The sequence below is a fragment of the Heliangelus exortis genome, chromosome 23 (assembly GCF_036169615.1).
Source record: "Heliangelus exortis chromosome 23, bHelExo1.hap1, whole genome shotgun sequence".
Lineage (NCBI taxonomy): Eukaryota > Metazoa > Chordata > Aves > Apodiformes > Trochilidae > Heliangelus > Heliangelus exortis.
Window position 1 is genome coordinate 3,802,677 of NC_092444.1, and position 18,832 is coordinate 3,821,508.

Genomic DNA, 18,832 nt, shown 5'->3' on the forward strand with positions numbered 1-18,832 from the left:
TAGTGCAGACTCTCATAAGAAAGTAAAGTGCACACTGATAAAAATTGAGGATTTCTTAAAGTATTTATTAGCTGAAGGGGCTTAGGCGTTAATAATGGCACAACAGAACATGAGAATATTAAATTTCAATGATTGTTACGTGGGGCTGCTGCCCACTGCTTTGAAAAACATTGAACAGCCTGGGACTGATTTTGTATTGTTGATGGAGATAGTCTTTAACCTCAGAAGATGAGTTTTATACCTGCCCTGAAATTTGTGATGTATACATGTTAAAAAAGAAGCTGTTTCCATGCTCAGTCTCTACATCCATTCGCAGAAAAGTCACTGATCAAAGCACAGTGATTGCATAGGACCACACTTTGTGCTGGAAGGGCTTTATGTGTCCTGTCCTGTGTCTGCAGGGGAAGGGGTATGTTGATGGTGGAAGTGGAGAGGAAGGATGCACACAGGGAACCAAGACTTGGTGAAGGATGTGAGAGCTCTTTGACACAGGACCTAGTGCAAAGTCTTGGGAGGGATGTGACAATGCAAGGAGTTGGACTGAGCCAAGTTCTACTCAGCTCTTTGCTTCTGTCCCACTGATGGAAGCTTTGCTCCCATGTGCCTGCTTGGACAAATGAGCACTAGAAGGTGCATAGTGAGCCTGAACAAAGGAGAATAAGAAAGAAGCAAATAGTTTAAGACTTTCTCAGTTTTCCCAGCAAGCAGGTAGGATTCCACTGCCTTAAAAAATAATAATAGTAAAAAAGAAAAAAAAGGTAGAGTCACTGACAGCTGGTGTCAGACTGCAGAACCACCCCTCCCAAGAGGGTCATGGGGGTTTCTCCCCATGCTATGATATCTCCCTTCAGTTGCCCTGGCTTGCACAGTGCAAGTGCTCGGACATCTGCAGGACTCAGAACTTGGCTCCACAGGTTCACCTGAGTCATCCACCCTGCAAAACCATTGGAGAATGTCCCAAGAAGACTGTCTCTGTCTTTCCCAAGGACAAGTGTCCCTCCAGCCTGGCTCACATACCCTTTCTGGATACTCTTGGCTTTACCAGGTGCTCCATTGAGCCATAAATTTGCCATTCCAGACTGGGAGGACCATGCCATGCAGTAATGAAGCCAATCTTGTGCCATGTTGTACAAGGGGAAGCTGATGAAATGGCCTCCTATCCAGAGTCCTACAGCTGTGCCCACAGTCATCACTAGCTCATTATCCCTCTCCTGTGTGGAGTAGGAAAGCACAGTCTGACTGCCAGCATGCTGGGCTTTTGTCCAGAAACATAAGGTGAAGGCTTGGAGAGACATATGGAGGGGATGAACATTCACAAAACTCTCGAAGTTTTCCACGGGGAAGTAGAAGGCTGGAAAAGTGCAGGATTTAATGCCTGAAATAACCAAAAAGCCAGTTGTTACATTTCCTACTTGGCTTTTAAGTCGGCCCAAATCCTGAGGAACACACCCACAGGAACTGGCAGAGCTGTGGCAGCCTTGGCTGTCTTGAGCTGCAGCTACTGGCATGTCTCATACCAACAAGCAAAGGTCTTGAAATGATGAAAAGTTTGTCTTCCTCACCCAAATGTTTAGGAAATTACTTTCCCATCCCCTCTTCCTCTTCTCTCATCTTGTGTAAAATACAGACAATGATTATTTATCCCAGGGGATCTGTGAGCTTACACAGACCCTCTGTCTCTGTAAAAACATGTTTACATGTTGCAAGAGAAAGCTGATCTTGCTGTGAAAGTAGCTAGATCGGGCTAGCTTTAGTGATGGTCTAGTTGAAGAATTTCCACCAGCAGATCTAGATATGGGACAAAATTCTACCTGCATATATAATTTCCAAGCCTGTTAATGATTTAGGACATCAAGGACAGCAAGGCATGGGCTCTTCATCCTCAGAAGGTAAGCTGGACTCAAGAACAGATGTTTCTTACCTATGTGACTCACTCCAGTCAGCAACTCTCTCTTCATTTCTTGGAGCTGCATCTGGATTTGTTCCAGTCTGATGTTGAATTCTTCTGAATAGCATTGTTCTAGAGCAATCAGATGGATGAATTGACAAAAGGCCAGGCCCTGCACATGATAGATTTTCTGCTTTCTAGTTTGTAGAAAAATTTGGGGAAACCTTTGTTTCCAAACATAGCATCTCACCTCTATTACCAGCTGTGCCAGAGCCGGTTCTAGTGCACCTCACAGCAGCACAACTGCACTGTTAGAAGATGCTTTGGCAGGGGGCAAAGAAGCACATGGGCCACCTCCCCCTGCTATGCGGGGCCACTGCTCCTCCTGGGAAAGCTGATCCCCTTCATGCCTCGCTTAAGCGATTTGCAGCTTAACTCCTCCTACACAGAGTTCTTGTCCCTCGCAGGGGAGTCCTGCCTCCTGACTGCCTTTACCTTGGCTGAGTTTGGCTTGGAAGGAAGATTCCACCACCCGGTGGTTGAGGGGCTGGGCGTGCCGGTAGTCGTTGCGCAGCGTTCTGTTCTGCCAGTCCAGCAAGGTGCTCTCCAGGAGGCTGATCTGTGTTACAGAGGGCGACAGGAACATCGGTTTTGCCTAGAAGTGCAGTGCAGATTCTGCAGTTCAGGATTAACTCTAGCAGTTTGTTCACTGGGGGTCTTGCCGAGCAAAGGAAAGGAACAGAATATGAGAGCTCTTATCAGCTAATTAATGATAAAGATATTTTTTTGCCTGGAGGAAATGTTTAACACCTGCCTGCTGGTTATGCAGGGAGAGTGTGCTGCTATTCTGTAGCATTCTGCTTTCCCACAAGTGCTTACTAGCACTCCTGCCAAAAAAAGAGCATTTCTTTTTGAAATGAGAACACACAGTGATATTCCACTACTATAGTCTCCCCTTTATCTTGTTTTTTTACTGGAAGAAAATGTTTCTACTCCTTTTTCATTAAGGAGGGCAGAAAAAGTAACTTGGATGGAAAGGTAAAGTGTAGAGGAAAGAGAAGCTGCTCTGTCTAGTAAGAAGCTGTCACTTACCTGTGTGTGAGAGAGGACAATTGGAGAGTGAAAGATGGTCCAGGTCACACTTTCAAAGCAAGGTGGGGTTGTTAGTGAGCCCTGGTACCTGTAGAAGTGTGAAAGGTTTTCTGGCAGCATGGCTTGGACATCCAGGGATGTGAGTTTTGTTGATTGACCTCAAAAGGAAGCAAAGAAGCAATATTAACACTTAATGGGGACCAAAGAGAAAGGTAAGAGTAGTGTTAAAGTTGGGGTTGGCAACCTTTGGCAGAACTAGATGAAGATGGAGGGAAGTGAATGGTCCTTTCAGTAGATGTGTGGTTTGTATGGGGTCCTGGAGGTGGTGGGCAACTGCACCTCAGTGCTCTGCCAGAAGTCCTTAGGTCTCCCAGAAAGCAGAGTATGCTAGTGAGCAGAGCACCTGCTATCTGGGCATCCAGACTGCAGGACCATAGGAGGTTGTTATCTGCTGGTGCTGCAGTGTGTTTTGTAGACCTACCAAGAGTATGTTTATCTGCTTTAAGCATCTTCCACCTCACCCTGCTGTGTGGGCTGATGTTAAAGCTGCATGAAGTTATGCCTGGGTGAGGATGCTTGGGGATGTAACTGTAAGCAAAGCAGAATGTCTGTCTTCTGCCCCAGGACACACCTACAGGCTTTGGGAATATCAAGGTTGGAGAAGGGTATTCCCAGGTCTTACCTGCAAACCTGATTTTTGCCAGTTTGGAGATGAATTCACTGTAGTAGGTATTCTCTAAGTGCCCATCCTAAACATAGCATACGAAGCAGAACAAAAGGTTAGTGACCTGCCTGTTGTATACTGCTGATCAGCTGGGGGGGTTAATGAACTGGGAGACAAAGAGAACAAATCCTATTTCAACTCTCTTGATGGGCTGGGAGATCCTAGGCAATGTAAGGTAAGTTCTCTTACATGGATCTCAGGTAGAATAGTAAACTATAAGGATAATTTTTTCACCATTTCTAAATCAATACAAAACTAAATGTTCCCATTTGCAAATCAGAGCAAAGCTTTCAGGTACAGCAGGAATTACAGTATAAACAGTGATTACAGACTGTTCTGTGTGTTAAACCTACCATGTACAGGAAGGCAAGCACAGCCAACCCATTTGGTTTGTCTTTGGCTTCTTCAAAGCTTGAGTAGTCAGCTGAGTTGTAATGGACAATGTGCAGCTGTCAGAAGAGAGACAGGGTCATTTATCAAGAAGTGTTAAGTGCCTTCCTCCATGCTTTAAAGGACCCAATGCAGACCAAAGGGAAGGTTCCCATCCCCATTCCTGCTGCCTCTGCCTCACAGCACAACCAAACAGATCTTTAGTTTAATAGATTTGTGATGAACATGGAGGATCAACTCCATTTTTGAAGGCAATTAATGCTATTACAATGGCTTTTCTTAGTCTTCTGTGCCAGCATCATCAGGCTCAGTCCTTGAATTTCCCCAATCTCTTATAGGAACCCTGTTCTTCCCACTTGCCTCTGCACTGCACTGCAGGCTTTGTGGGCTGCAGCTTCCCATTCCTCAGTTGCCAGACTTGGAACCCACCCTCCTGCCAGCCCACATCCTTCACAAGTACCTCTGCAAAGTATCTCATCCCATCTATGGTGTGTTCAGAGCCACTGGTCTCCAGGTCCAGGCCACCCCAGTGCAGATGCATCTGTACAGCTGTGTAGAGTCCTGGGAGCCCTCTGGAGATGTGCATGGTAGGTGGCAAATCAATCTGAACTGAAAAAAACAAGGTTAGAGACAGCAATGGGTGCAGCCATGTCTGTTCTTGTGCTTACATTTATAATTTCTAGTTCTTTTTGCCAGGAGCACCCTCCCTGAAATAAGCTGGCACAGTCATGTTTAGGGAAGTAATGCCAGGACATAAGGAAAACCACTGAAGCTTAAAGCATAGATGTGCTTAAAATCTTTCTTCACCTCAGGCTTCTGCACCACAAAGATCACAACTGGCAGAAAGAGAACTAGCTGTGTCTGCAGACCTTTTTTCTGCCTGACTAATAAAACTAAAAAAAAAATTCTTTAATGCTCATCCTTTGCACAGTACATCACATCCTGTAGGGCTTTGCACAGGTTTGGTAACAACTCTGTTTCCAAGGAAAAAAAAGGGGGATAGAAGTCAACAAAGTGGCCTCATCTAACCTGTCATCATACTTTCCAGTATTCTGCATCTTGCAGGAACAGCCATACTGGGCCAGAGCCCTGCAAATTTGAAAAGGCTGTATATTAACACAGCTTGAAGGATTTGTAGAGACAAGTCACAGCTTCTCCTTGCCAAGGAGTACTCACAAAAAGACTATGAAACACTTGTCTTCCTGCTAATGTACTGCCTGCCACAAACCATATACTGTGTTCCTAAATATGCCAAACCCAGGAGTGAAAATGGAGAACTGCCTCATCCTAATGAAGGTCCAGAGCGTGTTATAAAAAAATAGCAACTATCCTTGCAAAATGTAGCACTTTAGTCATAGTTAAGGTTTCTGGGAAGTTTCTTTTCTTTATAAACTGTTTACAGAAAAGATGAAAACAAGAGTCTGGACTGGGGGAAAAATACCATCTGCCTTGCTGTTCACTTAAGATCCCCTCTGGCTGCCTTCCTAGTTGAGGTTATTTACCTCAAGTACTTCATTATGGTTTCTACTTTCTACAAAACCCAGCCAGAGAATTGTGTTCTGAGTTTACAGTAAGCTTAAGTGTTCTGTGAGCTATGTTATGCAAATACTTTGAAAGCACAGAGGTAGGCACCAATCCAGGCTGCTTAAACTTTTCACATGTGTAAAAGGTGTGTGGATGCTCTGACTGCTCTGAGCTGGAAGTGCCCTCCTGCTGCCACAGCTCCAATTTTGCCAGGCCAAGGGAAATCATCAGGGCTTAGGCAGAATGAATTTGAGTGCAACTGCCTGATTCTGTTCTGCAGTTTGGACTCTTGGCAGTTCCTGCTGTACAGATCATAGCCCTTGCAGCCAGCCTGGTTTCCCATCTCTGGCCTCTGAAGCAGATGAGTTAATGAAGGTCACACTTGAGGTCCCAGTTCAAAAACAAATCTGTAACTGGAGGATTCTGGAATTCTCTGTGCAGACACTCTGCACGAATGCAAATGGGCTTTATCAGGTGGGCTTCAGCCTGGTAAGTATATGACAATATAGAGAAAATGTAGCTCATTTCTTAGGTGAGACACTTGGTCTTCAGCTCCTGAAAGTCTGTAAGAAGTGTCCCGCTGATAAATCAATTTCCTGTCCCCTTCTAATGTGCTTTGCGTGTGTTTTGTGATGTGCTCTAGTGGAATATTTTCCTTGAGATACTGCTACCCTGTCCTAATGCACTGAAGCCAGAAGGAAAATCCATCCTGCCTGCAGGAGAGCTGTGAATAAGGAGAGTCATTTGCCTTTGTGCTTTACTAAAATGCCCTGAATCAGAAAACCATTGGTTTGATCTTAACAAAAGAATAGGAAATTATACATGTTCAATCAGAGATGTGAAAGCTAAACCTGCAGGAATTAATTCATAGGCAGTCAGGGTAGAAGCCAATGGGAGCCTCTAACTGAATGCTGAGCTTGTGAAGGCAACAAACAGAAGTACTTTTTCCTTATTATTTTCCGAAATACAATCACAATAGTATTTCTCTGAAAGCAGTATGTCTCTCATCGTATTATTTCCTTGCTCACATCCCATACTTCTCTCTCTCTATTAGAGAGAGGAAGAAATGACTGTTCTGAGGGATTAAAGAGCTACCAGCCCTAAACAACTTCCCAAAATAAATTCATTCCCCCCCCTCCCACTGCAACTATTAGAAAATTCTTTCATTGGTTATCTGTAGTCCCAAAGCATTATTCCAACAGTACCAGCTGATGGATTATTTAGACAGTGAATTACAGGCAGCAGCAGGGGAATCCAGGACCTCCAAAATTATAAACTATGCCCTGAGAGTGTGTGGCCAAAGGCAAGGCTTTTAACCTCTGCTGTGTTTCATCTTCCCCTCTTGAGACCTAAAAAACCAATTCTCTAACTGTAAGGGAGGGATTCTCCTCTGACTTGTATTTTGTGTGACCTACATCTAGACAAACTTCGAATGCAAACATGCTGTACAATGGTTTTCCTTTCCTGTCACTTCTAATTCTTGTTATTCCACAGGGAAAAAGATGCATTTTCTGGGTGGAGAGAGGAGTCAGTATGCCCCAAATACCACTCACTATTATAGTCCTGCAGTAGGTCACCAAATAAATGGTTGAGCTCTAATGCTCTGTCTGCCTTTTATTCTGTTCTTAATGGCTAATAGAGAAAATACTTTGCAGAAACATAGATGTCTTTTATTTCTCTGGTTTACATATGAGTTTCTGGAGAGCATTCCTGTGTGATTGGAGAAAACAGCAAAACTAGGAGAGGAGAACAAAGCGAAAATAGCAAAGCAAAGTAAGGTGAGTTCCAAAAAAAAAAAGAATAATCTGTTACTGCACTGTCATGAGTTTGACACCCTTCTGGGACAGCTGCTCAGCCAAGGAAGAAAAAAATTTCCCACCCCAACTCTATGCCCTGATGTGTGTTTCAGGATGCTCCTTGCAATAATGACTTCTCTACCTACCACCTCCTCTTCCTAGGTAGCTATTGAGAAGGATCCCCTCAGTCTTACCAGAGTGACCATTGTTGGTCATGGTGAAATCCCCCTGCAAAGGTCCATCATAACCACTCAGCTCCAGCTGCAGCAGCTGGGGGTTGTACCTCACTTTTTTCCTCTGGATGTCAATAGGAGATTGGTGCTTGCCTGCACATTCTGCAAAGTGTTCTCCCCAGTGCTCTTCATCCAGCTCTCCTTCTGTATGGAGGAGAAGCAAACCAGGTTGTTAGGACCTGGTGAGAACTGCTGTTAGCTCAGGAGTCAGAAGAGCCTCCTCATTTGCCAGCAGGGCATGTCAATCTAGTTGTTAGAACACCAGGAGCTGCAGCAATAAAAGGTTGCTCTGCTTTCCCTGGAGTGAAAATATACATTATTCTGTCTGCAGGACAACTGTGCTGCAAAATAAGAAACCTGCATTGCAGTAATAGCTTACTGATTGCTGGAGACTGAGCCTCCACTGAAAGAGAAGCAGTGGTTCTATAGAAAGGGGATTTAAATGGGTCTTGACTGCCAAAGGTGTGGGATCAGATTCTCCTGAGTGAAGGGCATTAGGGCAGGAGGTGGGAAATATCTGCTTAGGATCAGAACTGGCAGCAAATTTGCTATTTTTAAATAAGGAGAGAGCTAACAAATGAAGAATAGGAGTGAAATGGTTTAAATAAGTGAAACCTTATGTATGTTTTCTGAGATAGGAGTGAACTGGGGTGGAGTTGGTGTTCTGGGTGTGTTTTTGCTAACAAACCCCAATCCTCTCCTGAGCACAGTGCAATGCCTCTTCCTGGTCTGTCTGTCCCCCCCTTTTTACACGCAATAAAGCAATGCAATATTATTCACTGCTTTTGGGAGACAGAACCTGGTGTCATATAGGTCTCGAATGTCCCAGTTTCAGGATACCGTGATCCCAGCCCTAACAGCCACGGAAGCTTATGCTAAGTGTTGATAAAAATACCTTTTCCTACTCAGTGTCACTAGCTCAGACAGAAACCTGGGACTCAGAACTAAAGGCCTCAGCTTCACCTGCCCATGCTCATCATCTCTGCAAGTCTTTAATACTAAAAATTTCCTGTGGTCACCTATGGAGGAAGCAAATGTGTAGGAGACCTGGCATGCTGGATGCTCTACTTTTTCCAAGGTTTCCAAGCCTCTTAGACCTGATTTGAATCTTTCCTCTAGAGGTCTGGGTGCTGCTGAAACTTTTGAAGACATGAACCCTTCCAAGGTGTTTGCCCTCTCTACAGTGCTGTATTTAGGATTTTAAGGATAAGTAGAAATTTTGATGCCATTTTTATCATAGCTGTTACTGACAATCAGTAAGAAAGCCTTTTTTTCTTCACTGCAATATATTGATCAATATCAGTTGTGTCTGAGACCGCCAGAGCCAAGGAGTAATCATAATGTAATTGTTGAATTTCTACTTCAAATCCTGCAGAAATGGTTTGGAAGGAGAGGTGATTGTTTTAAAAAGAAAATATTTCAAAGTTACTTCATCATCTTCCTAATTTTCAAATTATTATAGTTACAGCCATACCTGATAATTTGTTATGATTTTTCTAATTCTTTTCTTTTTATTTCATTTAAGCAATGTCAGTTTGCAGGCATTTGTTTCCTGATGTTGATTAAATACGGGGAGAAGCTTAGCAAATGCAGACAGCCTGGCTAAAAGAAAATGCAGAGAGAACTTCTGCAGATAGCTGAGAGTCCTAATTGCAATATTGCACCTATTTAACAGTAGCCTTTGCTTCAGCTTGATTCCCAGCCCAATATATATAAAGATCAGGGTTTACTAAAATGAGCTCTGCAAAAAAACCCTGTAACAAAAATCAGATCAAATTTCACTAAATATATAAATAGGCACTTCTTAGTGATCTGTACTGAAAGGGACATGACAATGAAGTAATAAGCAGACAGTATTTAAAGCTTTTCCTTCCAGGGTCATCCAAAGGGCAGTTTTTATTCTAACACATTGAAATACTAACCCCCATTGTTTAAACCACATTGGTCTGCCAACTCTGACAACCTGTGCTAGGCACACAAAGGAGTAAAGAGGGGTGACATTGAAGAGAATCACTTTCAAGACACACATGCATCAATAAAGTGGTATAAATTAGCTGCTCTGCAGAGATCCTTCACTAACGGAAAGAGTCAATGGAAAGAGGCTCAAGCTGAGTGTTGCTCCTGCAATACGAAAAGGATGGAAGTATCTTTAGCAAGCAGAAAAAATCCCAAAACAGCTTTACTTTTCATTACCTTTGTATGTCCAGTGCACTAGGTGAGACCAGCTCAGATGCACCAGGAGCAAGCGGAATGAGACAGCTGTGATCCACATCTCTCTTGCTGGATCCCCGTTCAGAACCAAGGAGGCTTCCACCACATGCAGTACAACTCAGCTGTTGATTTTAGGTGACAGGCAGCAATATTAAACATTTGGCAAAAAAATCAGTGAAATCTCAGCATTTCTGTTCACAATGGCTGTGCTGTTTGCAATAATATTTGCAATGATTCTGTTCAGCAATAATGTATGTAGTAACAGCAATTCATCAGAGGTGAGCTAATTTCATGTGAATTTAGGTTTCTAGGCTTGGATTATGCTGAAGAACAGAAGCAGATTTTTTTATTCAAAACTGCTCTTTGCAAGTGAATTTTTTAACATTAAAAGGACTTTCTTGGCTTGCTGTTTTGTGCACTGTATATTTAATCTTTGGGAACTGCTGGAATATTGAGTTGATTAAGCAAATGTGCATTTCCCCTCTCTCCCTAAAAGAAGTTATTTATTCTGACAGTTGCACTGAACTGTGTAAGACTAAACAAATCAAACATGCCCTGCAATGCACTTCATAATCCTTGGGTATCCAGTTGGGTAAATAGGCTTTGAAATTAGCTGAGGGAGAAATTTGTGGGGTTTATAGCTGTTTACACTCCAGAATTCCACACAGCATCATGTGAGGGTGTGAACAAGAGTCAAGAACAGGAGGTCACCTCTGCACCAAAGCATCCCTCCTGTCACCCTGCTTGTTGAGTGTTCAGATGGGTGTCATTTAGGGACAAGCTGCTTCTCTTGCCTGTGCTTTATCGATCAGCTACCCCAGTCTGCACCAAGGGTTTGAAATAAAGCCCATTTGGGAGTGTACTGATGCCTGGAAACTGGAGATGACAGTGAATTAATTTTTAATGGAGCTTTTGCAACATGCTAAAATTGTGTCATTCCACTTGACATCATCAGGAGCTGTGGATGCTCAGCACATCCAAATTCCATACATCTGTTGGCTCGCTTCCTCCAAATCAGTGGCTGCTCTGGGAGACACAGCAATCTGGGGAGAGGATTTACTAAGTGCACTAAGTATGAATTTGTCTTGGTGTTATGACAGAACAATAGTGTTAATTAAACTCTTTAAATGTATTTGATTATTAAGCTTCTAATTACAAGCTGTATAAAGCATTACACACGTCAACAGTCACTTACTGGTTCTTGGAGCTACAGCTTTTTTTAGTGCATATGCAGGTATTAAACCTGGCTGGCTTGAGGCTTGTCCTTATTAGTCATCTGCTTTGCTATCTCAATATAATCGCTCGAGAGAACTCCAGATACCACAGCAGGATGGCACTTGAAGTAAAGTGGTGTTTTACAGGTGAAGAACATTGTGGGTCTAACAGGAATAATTTCTGCACCCAAAATTAAGGCACTGGGAAAAATCTAATGTCCTATAGCTCAGCCATTAATATTGTTGGCATGATTTCTTCCCAAAGGCAGGCTACTTTCACACACAGTTACACAGACTTCAGCCTCCCCCCTCCTGCTCCAACTCCAGTAGGAAATAAGCCTTTAATCCCACATCACTGGCTTCTGTACACTCCTCTTTTATCTCTACACTTTTCCCTGACTCTTTGCCATCTTTTATATCCTGCTTTTCACAGGCTATCCTCTCTGTCCTCACTGGCCTGTAGCTCAGCTCAAGTCACACTTTTAAATCCATTCTGAGTCTTGGTAGTCACATTAAAACTTTGTCATTGCATTGAAGTAGCTGGCTCAATACCTTGGTGCTCCTTTGACCCAGAACTTGAAAGGGTTAATTCCTTTCTCTCTGTATCAGCAGGAATTTCATCAGGGGTTGCAGTAATAGCTGTATCACTCCTAAGTCCAGCAAACATTTGACCAGACAGAGACTGTTTGATGTGAGATGGAGAGATTGCCTTTAATCAGGCTATCCAGGTATTTGTGAGTCCAAAACCTCTTCAAATAGAGCTTTCTCTGCCGAAGCTATGCTGGATAAACAAAAGTATTCAGAGCCTACATGAATTTTACAGAAAGGCAGAAAGCAGCTAGTGCTGATAGGCACATGAGTAAAGCTGGTGATAGCTGTGTGGATTGGAACATGACATCCTTTTACTCACTAATTCCTGTAGTGTTTTTACATCTTCCTTCTAAAACTGGCCCTTGCTTCTTTGAAATTTTGCCTATGCTTTCCCCCCCTTTGCCCCCTGGCTTTCAACGACCTACAAAGATCACAGAAGTCCAAGGCAGAAAAGTGCTAGAATATATTCTCCAATTCACACAATCCCTTTAGGCCACCTTCCTCTTATACACTATTTTGATGTCGTTGGCTAATTTCACCTTCTATAGCCGTAAATTCAGATACATCTGTTCATTCCCTTCAAGCTTTGTGATATAAACAGGCTTTGAGGCGGTCAGAGACTTTGGAGGCTTACATCAGTGTTCCTAAAAGCAGGCTTTGCCTGGTTTAAAGCAGAGAGGTTTCCTCTGCCAATTCCATTTCATGGGCGAAAAGGCCTCAGCATTACTACCTGCAGCTCACTGCCAACCTAAATTTTCTTTTGCTCAGTTTCAGCCAATTCCTCTTCGTTACAGCTATAGCCCCTGAATTATCTTAAACTACGTTTATCTCTTTAATGTTCACATCACTTCTGGGGTGGTTATCACCTCAATGTGCCACAAGCACAAGCAGCCTTTCAACTCACAGTTTCCCCAAGGTGGAAAAAAGGACAATGTGATGCTATAAAAAGAACAGAACATGGTCAAATAATCCCTCTTCATTTTCATTTCCAGGAAATGTAATTACAATTCTTGTAATGTCTAGATAGGTCTGCTCTGCAGACTTTGTTTTCTTTCAAAGTCTGGAGTCACTTTCAGTGAAGGGAGGAGGAGGTTAATCCTTCCCTCTGCATTTAGTGTGAGGGACACAGGAGCATGGCCTGAGCATGAGGATTGAAGGAGTGCTGGCAAGAGTCGCTCTGGGGGAATTTTTTTCCTCGTAGCAGGGCTCTGTGCTGTGGACAGGATGGTGGTGGGATAGAGAAGGATTAATTCAGTAATGCAATTACTGAATGCAAATGCCCGTCTGCCTTCTCAGACATTGTTAGTAGTATTGTATACACATCTGCACCTCCATCCATAAAAACTACTCACTTTGCTCCTGATCCCCCAGTGAACAAGATGCAGAGGAAGCACTTACTGCTCAGTCTCTCCAAAAATCAATATTAGGAGTGCAAAACTACAGGAGAAGCCCCCAAGCCCCTTAGCAAACAGACTTTCTTCAGAGAACAAAGAATGCCTCTGGAAACGTGGCTGCTGGCCACTGCTGGGTAAGCACTTCTTCCTTATTTCAGCTGCATTGTGCCTTGAGCAGCTGTGACATCCAGTGGCCAAATACAATAAAGTTGGGTTTGGTACAGAACTCTTCAGAGATGGTTACAGTAACAGAGCCCTCCCATTGCATTTCTCATCTTCTAAGAGCTGTGCAGCCAGTAGTTCATTAACCCCTACACAGCTCAGTGAGGCACATGAATTACTGACCCTGGAAGTACTCGAGAAGGGGAAACCACTCACCAAGCTCCCCACAAGCGTGGGAATCAGCTCCCCAGGGAGGTGAAGAGCCTGCCTGGGGGCTAGGGTGCAGAACCTTCACCCACCACTGCAGAGAGCAGCTCCTGAGACTGAAGGGATCAGAAAGGTACAGATCATTCAGCACCTGATAAAGAGGCAACACCTAAGGGAGGGGCTGGGTTCTTACTCCCAAGAGCAAAAGAGCTCAAAATATGGGATGGGGAAAGCTATATGAGAAGACACAGTAGGAGCAGAGGTGTTTTGGAGGAGATGCTGTTTCAGAGACCTGGTCAGAGAAGGCTTCTGCAGTGATTTTCTGAAGGTATCAGGACTTTTTTTGATGGATGTGGAAGGTAGGGAAGGGGGGCACAAACGTGGATTGGTGGTGGACTGAATATAGTGGTAGAATCAAAGATGTGACTGAAATGAGATCCCAGTAGTTAATGGGGATTCCTGTTGTGATGAGTAAATTGGAGGATACAAAAAATCAAGAAAACAAATTGGTGGAAAAGAGGAGCATGGTCTCACCCATGGAGCAGGGCATCCCAGACTGTTCCACAAAGAAAGAAATGGACTAAAAGATGGGCTTTCCCAACCCCACCCTAATGGGGAGGGGCTGTGGGCTTCAAAGCCTTTGACAATGGTTTGTCAGAGCACTTGGTGCATCTGCTGCACTTCAGGCATTGCTCAGCTCTTTGCCTATGCTTGAGTTGTGTGCTGAGGGATATGCCTAAGCATCCACCTGTGCAGAGAAACATCCTTGATACAGATGCTGTGTCTTATATGGGTACTTTAGAGGCCAATCCAGACAAGTCTCTAGTAGACAAGCCTGTTTCCTTTTGATTATAAAAGCAGACTTGTGTGATTCAGAGCTCCAAATTAAGGACAAATGCATTCAGTTTCAAAGATCAAGATACCAGTCTCTGCTTTCCCCAAGCTGTCTGTACCCTAATGTTTGCTTTTATGCGGCAGATAAGGTCTATGCAGGGATATTGAGTGAGAGCAGAAGCACCCAGAACCCCTCCTCTCCCAGCAGCTCATCACCACTGTACTCTGCCTGTGTAAGACAGGGGAGGGGGTAGGAGATAAAAGTGATTCCCATGGGAATGATGTCAATTTTTAAGGCAGGAGGACAACATGAAGGAAATGTAAATCCTACAGTCTGTGCTATACCTGTTCTGTGACAAGAGAATCCTGCTTGATAACCCTTCTGCTTTACATATTATGCACCCATTATGAAAACAAATGAGTTGTTAATGGTTTACTCATACTGTGTTTTTCACGTTTCCATTCTAAAAAAAAAAAAAAAAATTTAAATACCAAATATAGTTTCTTACTGGCTAATTGATTCCAAGCTTGCTTTCCCCTTTATAGCAGAATATATTTTAAAGTGAGGGGAAAAGACTTGATCAGCAAGGAAGATCAAAGACCCTCTAAGAGGCTGTGCAAGACTTGCACACTGGCTCCAATAAAGAGGATTACTTAATGGCTTTGTCATGGTTTTGAAATAGCAGCTATGGTCTTTGGATGAACAATTCCTGGCAATAAATATCCAGGTGGTTTAGAAGCTTTCAGTTTTACCTTAAATCACCATACGAGATCATTAACTGCTGGGAAATGCACTCTTTGGTATTAGCACTCTGATTTGTTACTTGGTTCACATCCAAATAACCTGCCACCATCACCTGAAAATTGATGGAGTAGTTTTATAAGTATATTAGCCTTTCTAGTAGCTGAAAAGTAGTGCATATTTTTCCCATTCCAGCCATCTTACCTGCTTTTTTTGTTGTTGCCATTATTGTTGTGTAGTAATGTTCCATTTAAAATAAAATATGTTCAAAATATTCTGCCTAGTACATGAGTACTCAGCTCTCATACTCATGTAGGCTGATGATTGCTTCATGCTACTTATTCATAACTACACACAAACCTGTGTTGAGAGCATCACCCCTCAAAAAACAAGCACTTAGTCTATTGTTACCTGTATCTTCAGCATCCTTCTTTAGTACTGAATAAACTTTGAGCACCCATTTCATAGACTGCTAGACATAAAATTCTATTACCAAGGTTTGTAAGCTCCCTGCCCTGTCTCTGCTGGCTTGAAAACTGAGGGCAGCATTTTCCATAGAAAAGTCAAATCCCAAACTTCCTAAAGCCGTCTGGAGTTAGAGAAAATCAGAATCAGGGTGCCAGCTGAGATAGCAGGCTGAGGTCCCCGTGGCCATGCAGGGCTTATTGCTCTCCCAGCAGATCCTCCCTGATAATTCCTTGTTTCATTTTGGTGTTGTAATTCTGTGTTTCTATATGAGGACATGAAAGATCTAATTTAGTCTAAGTCCTTCCAACACCCAAGCATTGTACTGAAGTTGCTCTCAGGCTGGCTACTAAATGCAGGAACTTAGGAATTTTAAATAACTCTCAGGACACTAACCAGTTCATGTCTGAAATTCTGGAAGAAGACAACAATTAAGAGAAGCAGTGGAAGCTGTAAGCATTAAAAAGTCATCAGGTCTGTCATCTCAAGTCATGTCATTATTCCTGTGCCTAAAACCTGTAGTGTTTGATTGCATAGAATTAAGCTGCAAGACAAAAGCGTGACAGAAAAGCATAAAAAGCAATAGAGAAGAACATAAAGTTAGGGGAGGTTTTGAATGCCTGGGAGAAAACATCTTAAACAGTCACTCAGTCATTTTAATAGATACCAGAAACAGGATTAGTCAAACTCTGCCATTACCTTTCCAATGAATGTTCCTTAAAAACACCCCAATCTGCAGAGTCAACAAGGAGAAGGAATCTGAGCAAGAGGGGAGTCAGTTGTGCATTTGATGGCTGTCCTCTGGAGATCTCACCTCAGCTGTGGTGACGCAGAAACGCAGTCAGAAAGCTTCATTTATGAGGCCACTCAGCTGTGGGACTGCTCTTCAAAAAGAAACCTATGAAAACATCAACAGGCTGACACTTGCAGAACTGTCAGGTAGAGTAGCACAGAGTGGTGCATCCACAGTGACCCAGGCACATGTTCTTCAGGTGTTTGGTGAGGCTCTGGGGAGACAGAGAAATCCCTGAGGATTCAGGAAGTCCTCTCAAGGTGTTGTAAAAGCTCACACCCTGGAATGCATCCTGCACTGCATAATGATTATGAAGCACATTAGTGCACCAGCAAACAAGTCCTGATCTGTGGTGGTTCTGCTCCTTGCCTTGGCATCCTCAGCTGTTTCAATCAGTGATTTCACACTCTGCAAAGCTCTGAACATTCCTGCCCAACCACTTAAAAAAAGGAAGGAAGAGGCTGGCCTGGTCAGCCTCTGTGCTCATGAGCTTGTTAAAGCAATCAGAAAACTTGCATGTATTATGTTTATAGTTAGATCATGGCCTGTAAAGCAGAAGGCCTTGCACTAGGAGGGAATTTTGATCACAAGAATTGTTCTCCATTTCTGGGTGGTGGATGCCTCTAAGCCGGCTCTTTGTCAGTGTGTTTCTCCATCTGCCCCAGCAGCATGTTACACTGATGTCTTAGTGTACTTGTGTGGGCTGTCAAACTGAATTACCAGTGGCTTTATGTTTCCTGCAACTCTCTGTTCCCAGTGCCCACCCCCTTAGCCATACATCCCCTCCCACACTGTGAAGGAAATATGGTATTTTCAAAGAGTGCACTGAGAAATTGATTAACTGCTACCAAGCCTGGATTCCCACAGAAACTCATGCCAGATAGATATTTCATAGCCTTAGGAATGCTCGACTTTAAAGAGAAAGAAAAATCAGGCAGGCTACCTGACTGAGCAATGTCACTGTTAGTATCAGCTCTGGCCTGTATTTTAATATGTATGGTCCTGTTCAATTTTAAATGTGCTGACCCAGGAAAAACTTTAGCAACACCTGAACAGTGCCAGACTTGTCCTCATGGATGCCTGATCAGTGCAGTGCCAGTGGCTCACAGACACAGGATTCAGAGGAGCAGACATGAGTCCTGGCACAGTGGCTGTGACCAGACCCATGGGTGAGTCCTGCCTCCTGAGGATCGGAACTGCCCAAGCAGAGGTTGGGGGGTTTGTTGGTTTGTATTATTTGGGGGCTGCAGGTTCTCAGCAAACAGCTTGTTGCTCACACTGCAGTAGAGGAAATTTTTTGCTCTGTACTGTTTTTGTGGTCACAAGGAAAGAAGAGCCTCGGCAAGGGACAACTGGGAGAGTTTAAGGTGGTCTTTCAGTCCTCTCTCACAGCTTTGGTTTGGTTGAACAGGAATGTGGAGATGAAAGAGGCTCAGTGCTCAGCTTCCCAGTCTCGAGGGTTGGCTTTACACTCTGCTTCTGTCTGCCACCAAGCTAATTATGATCTTTCATAATGTGTCTTCAGTTCCCAAAGAGCACCTTACCATACTTCAGTCTTTTGCTCAACTGCTACAAGGTTGAATTTCCCTCAGCCTTAGGCTTTCTTGTGCTCCATCTTCTCTAGCTCATTATAAGACTCTGCACCTCTAAGTGATTTTCCATGCATAGCAATTAAGGGACTTCCATAAAGTGCGAAAATGGGTGGAGCATCTCTAATCCAGAAGTTATCCAGCACAAAAATCCAGTTTTATAATTTCCAGCATCTGATTGCTCAGGAGAATGTTTTTGCAGGAAATACTCTCCTCTTACACCATTGCCTCCATGACAACTCAAGAATTACTGCCAAGGACACAGCTATAAGGGATACATGGAGTTTTGGGGAGGCTGGCTCTGCAAAGAATCGCCTGCCTATAAAGTGACAGTTTAATTCCAAGAGTTTTTCCTGGCCAATATTTCTTATCTCAGCTGTGTGCAACGCAGCAGCATTTCAACCTGATTTATGTCTGAGCAGCCCACATAAATCTGTGCTTCCAGCAAGGCAGAAAAGGCACAAAAAACCCCAGCATGCAGGGTTGTTGTGACCACATTGGTCTGTGACAAAACAGCTCGGCCTTCAAAAACTGTCTCTTTATTAGGAGCCCATGAGTCACAAGGGGGGGCTGGTGGGGTACTGTGTCAGCACGGTGAGCCTGGGGATGTCAGTCAGCTCAATGCATTCCGTTTTGCTTTTTTATTAGGCTTAAAGCTTGTCTTGAGGGGATGTTCTCAGGAAAGAAAGAAAAATGTGCCCAGAAGAAATGATGGGTCATAGGCTGGAAGGGTGAGGCAGTTCTGGGGCAAACACAAACACAGTTAATTTTGCAAGCAGCAGCATGGCATTGTGTGGCGCAGACAGGATGGACTGAGCACTGCCATACCCCTGGGCCCCAACTCCAGGTTTGGGGAATTTCAGATTTTTGTTGTTATTTACCTGAAATACTGCAGAGCCAGGCCCCCACACGCATTGTAGCGTCAGGTGAAAATAGAAGGAGGAGGACTGGGGACAACTCATGTCAGCGGTCATGTTCTTATG

General features: G+C 43.6%; 1 protein-coding gene across 4 annotated transcripts; it reads right to left on the minus strand.

The window, feature by feature from the left end:
• Window positions 1-44: 44 nt before the first annotated feature.
• CA6 (carbonic anhydrase 6) lies at window positions 45-18,817 on the minus strand. 4 transcript variants are annotated; one of them, XM_071767158.1, is made up of 11 exons: window positions 18,731-18,817; window positions 16,167-16,365; window positions 9,841-9,980; window positions 7,609-7,791; window positions 4,555-4,703; window positions 4,058-4,153; window positions 3,663-3,729; window positions 2,981-3,138; window positions 2,384-2,507; window positions 1,922-2,020; window positions 45-1,375 (listed from the first exon to the last, which is right to left on the minus strand). In XM_071767158.1, exons 3-11 carry the CDS (start codon window positions 9,917-9,919, stop codon window positions 765-767), a joined length of 1,566 nt encoding a protein of 521 aa, XP_071623259.1. In that variant the 5' UTR covers window positions 9,920-9,980; window positions 16,167-16,365; window positions 18,731-18,817; the 3' UTR covers window positions 45-764. The 4 variants fall into 4 exon arrangements, with proteins under 4 accessions (XP_071623259.1, XP_071623258.1, XP_071623261.1 ...); XM_071767157.1 differs by lacking the exon at window positions 18,731-18,817 and having other exon boundaries at window positions 16,167-17,063; XM_071767160.1 differs by lacking the exons at window positions 16,167-16,365; window positions 18,731-18,817 and having other exon boundaries at window positions 45-1,416; window positions 1,948-2,020; window positions 9,841-16,099.
• Between the last annotated feature and the right edge of the window lie 15 nt (window positions 18,818-18,832).

Coding starts and splice junctions, on each gene's coding strand:
- CA6 (XM_071767160.1), bottom strand. CDS start 9,919: ATGTGGATCACAGCTGTCTCATTCCGCTTGCTCCTGGTGCATCTGAGC. Junction 4,704..7,608: donor GACCAACAATGGTCACTCTG/GTAAGACTGAGG, acceptor TGTTTTTTTCAG/TTCAGATTGATTTGCCACCT. Junction 2,508..2,980: donor TTGTCCTCTCTCACACACAG/GTAAGTGACAGC, acceptor TCTGTAACACAG/ATCAGCCTCCTGGAGAGCAC.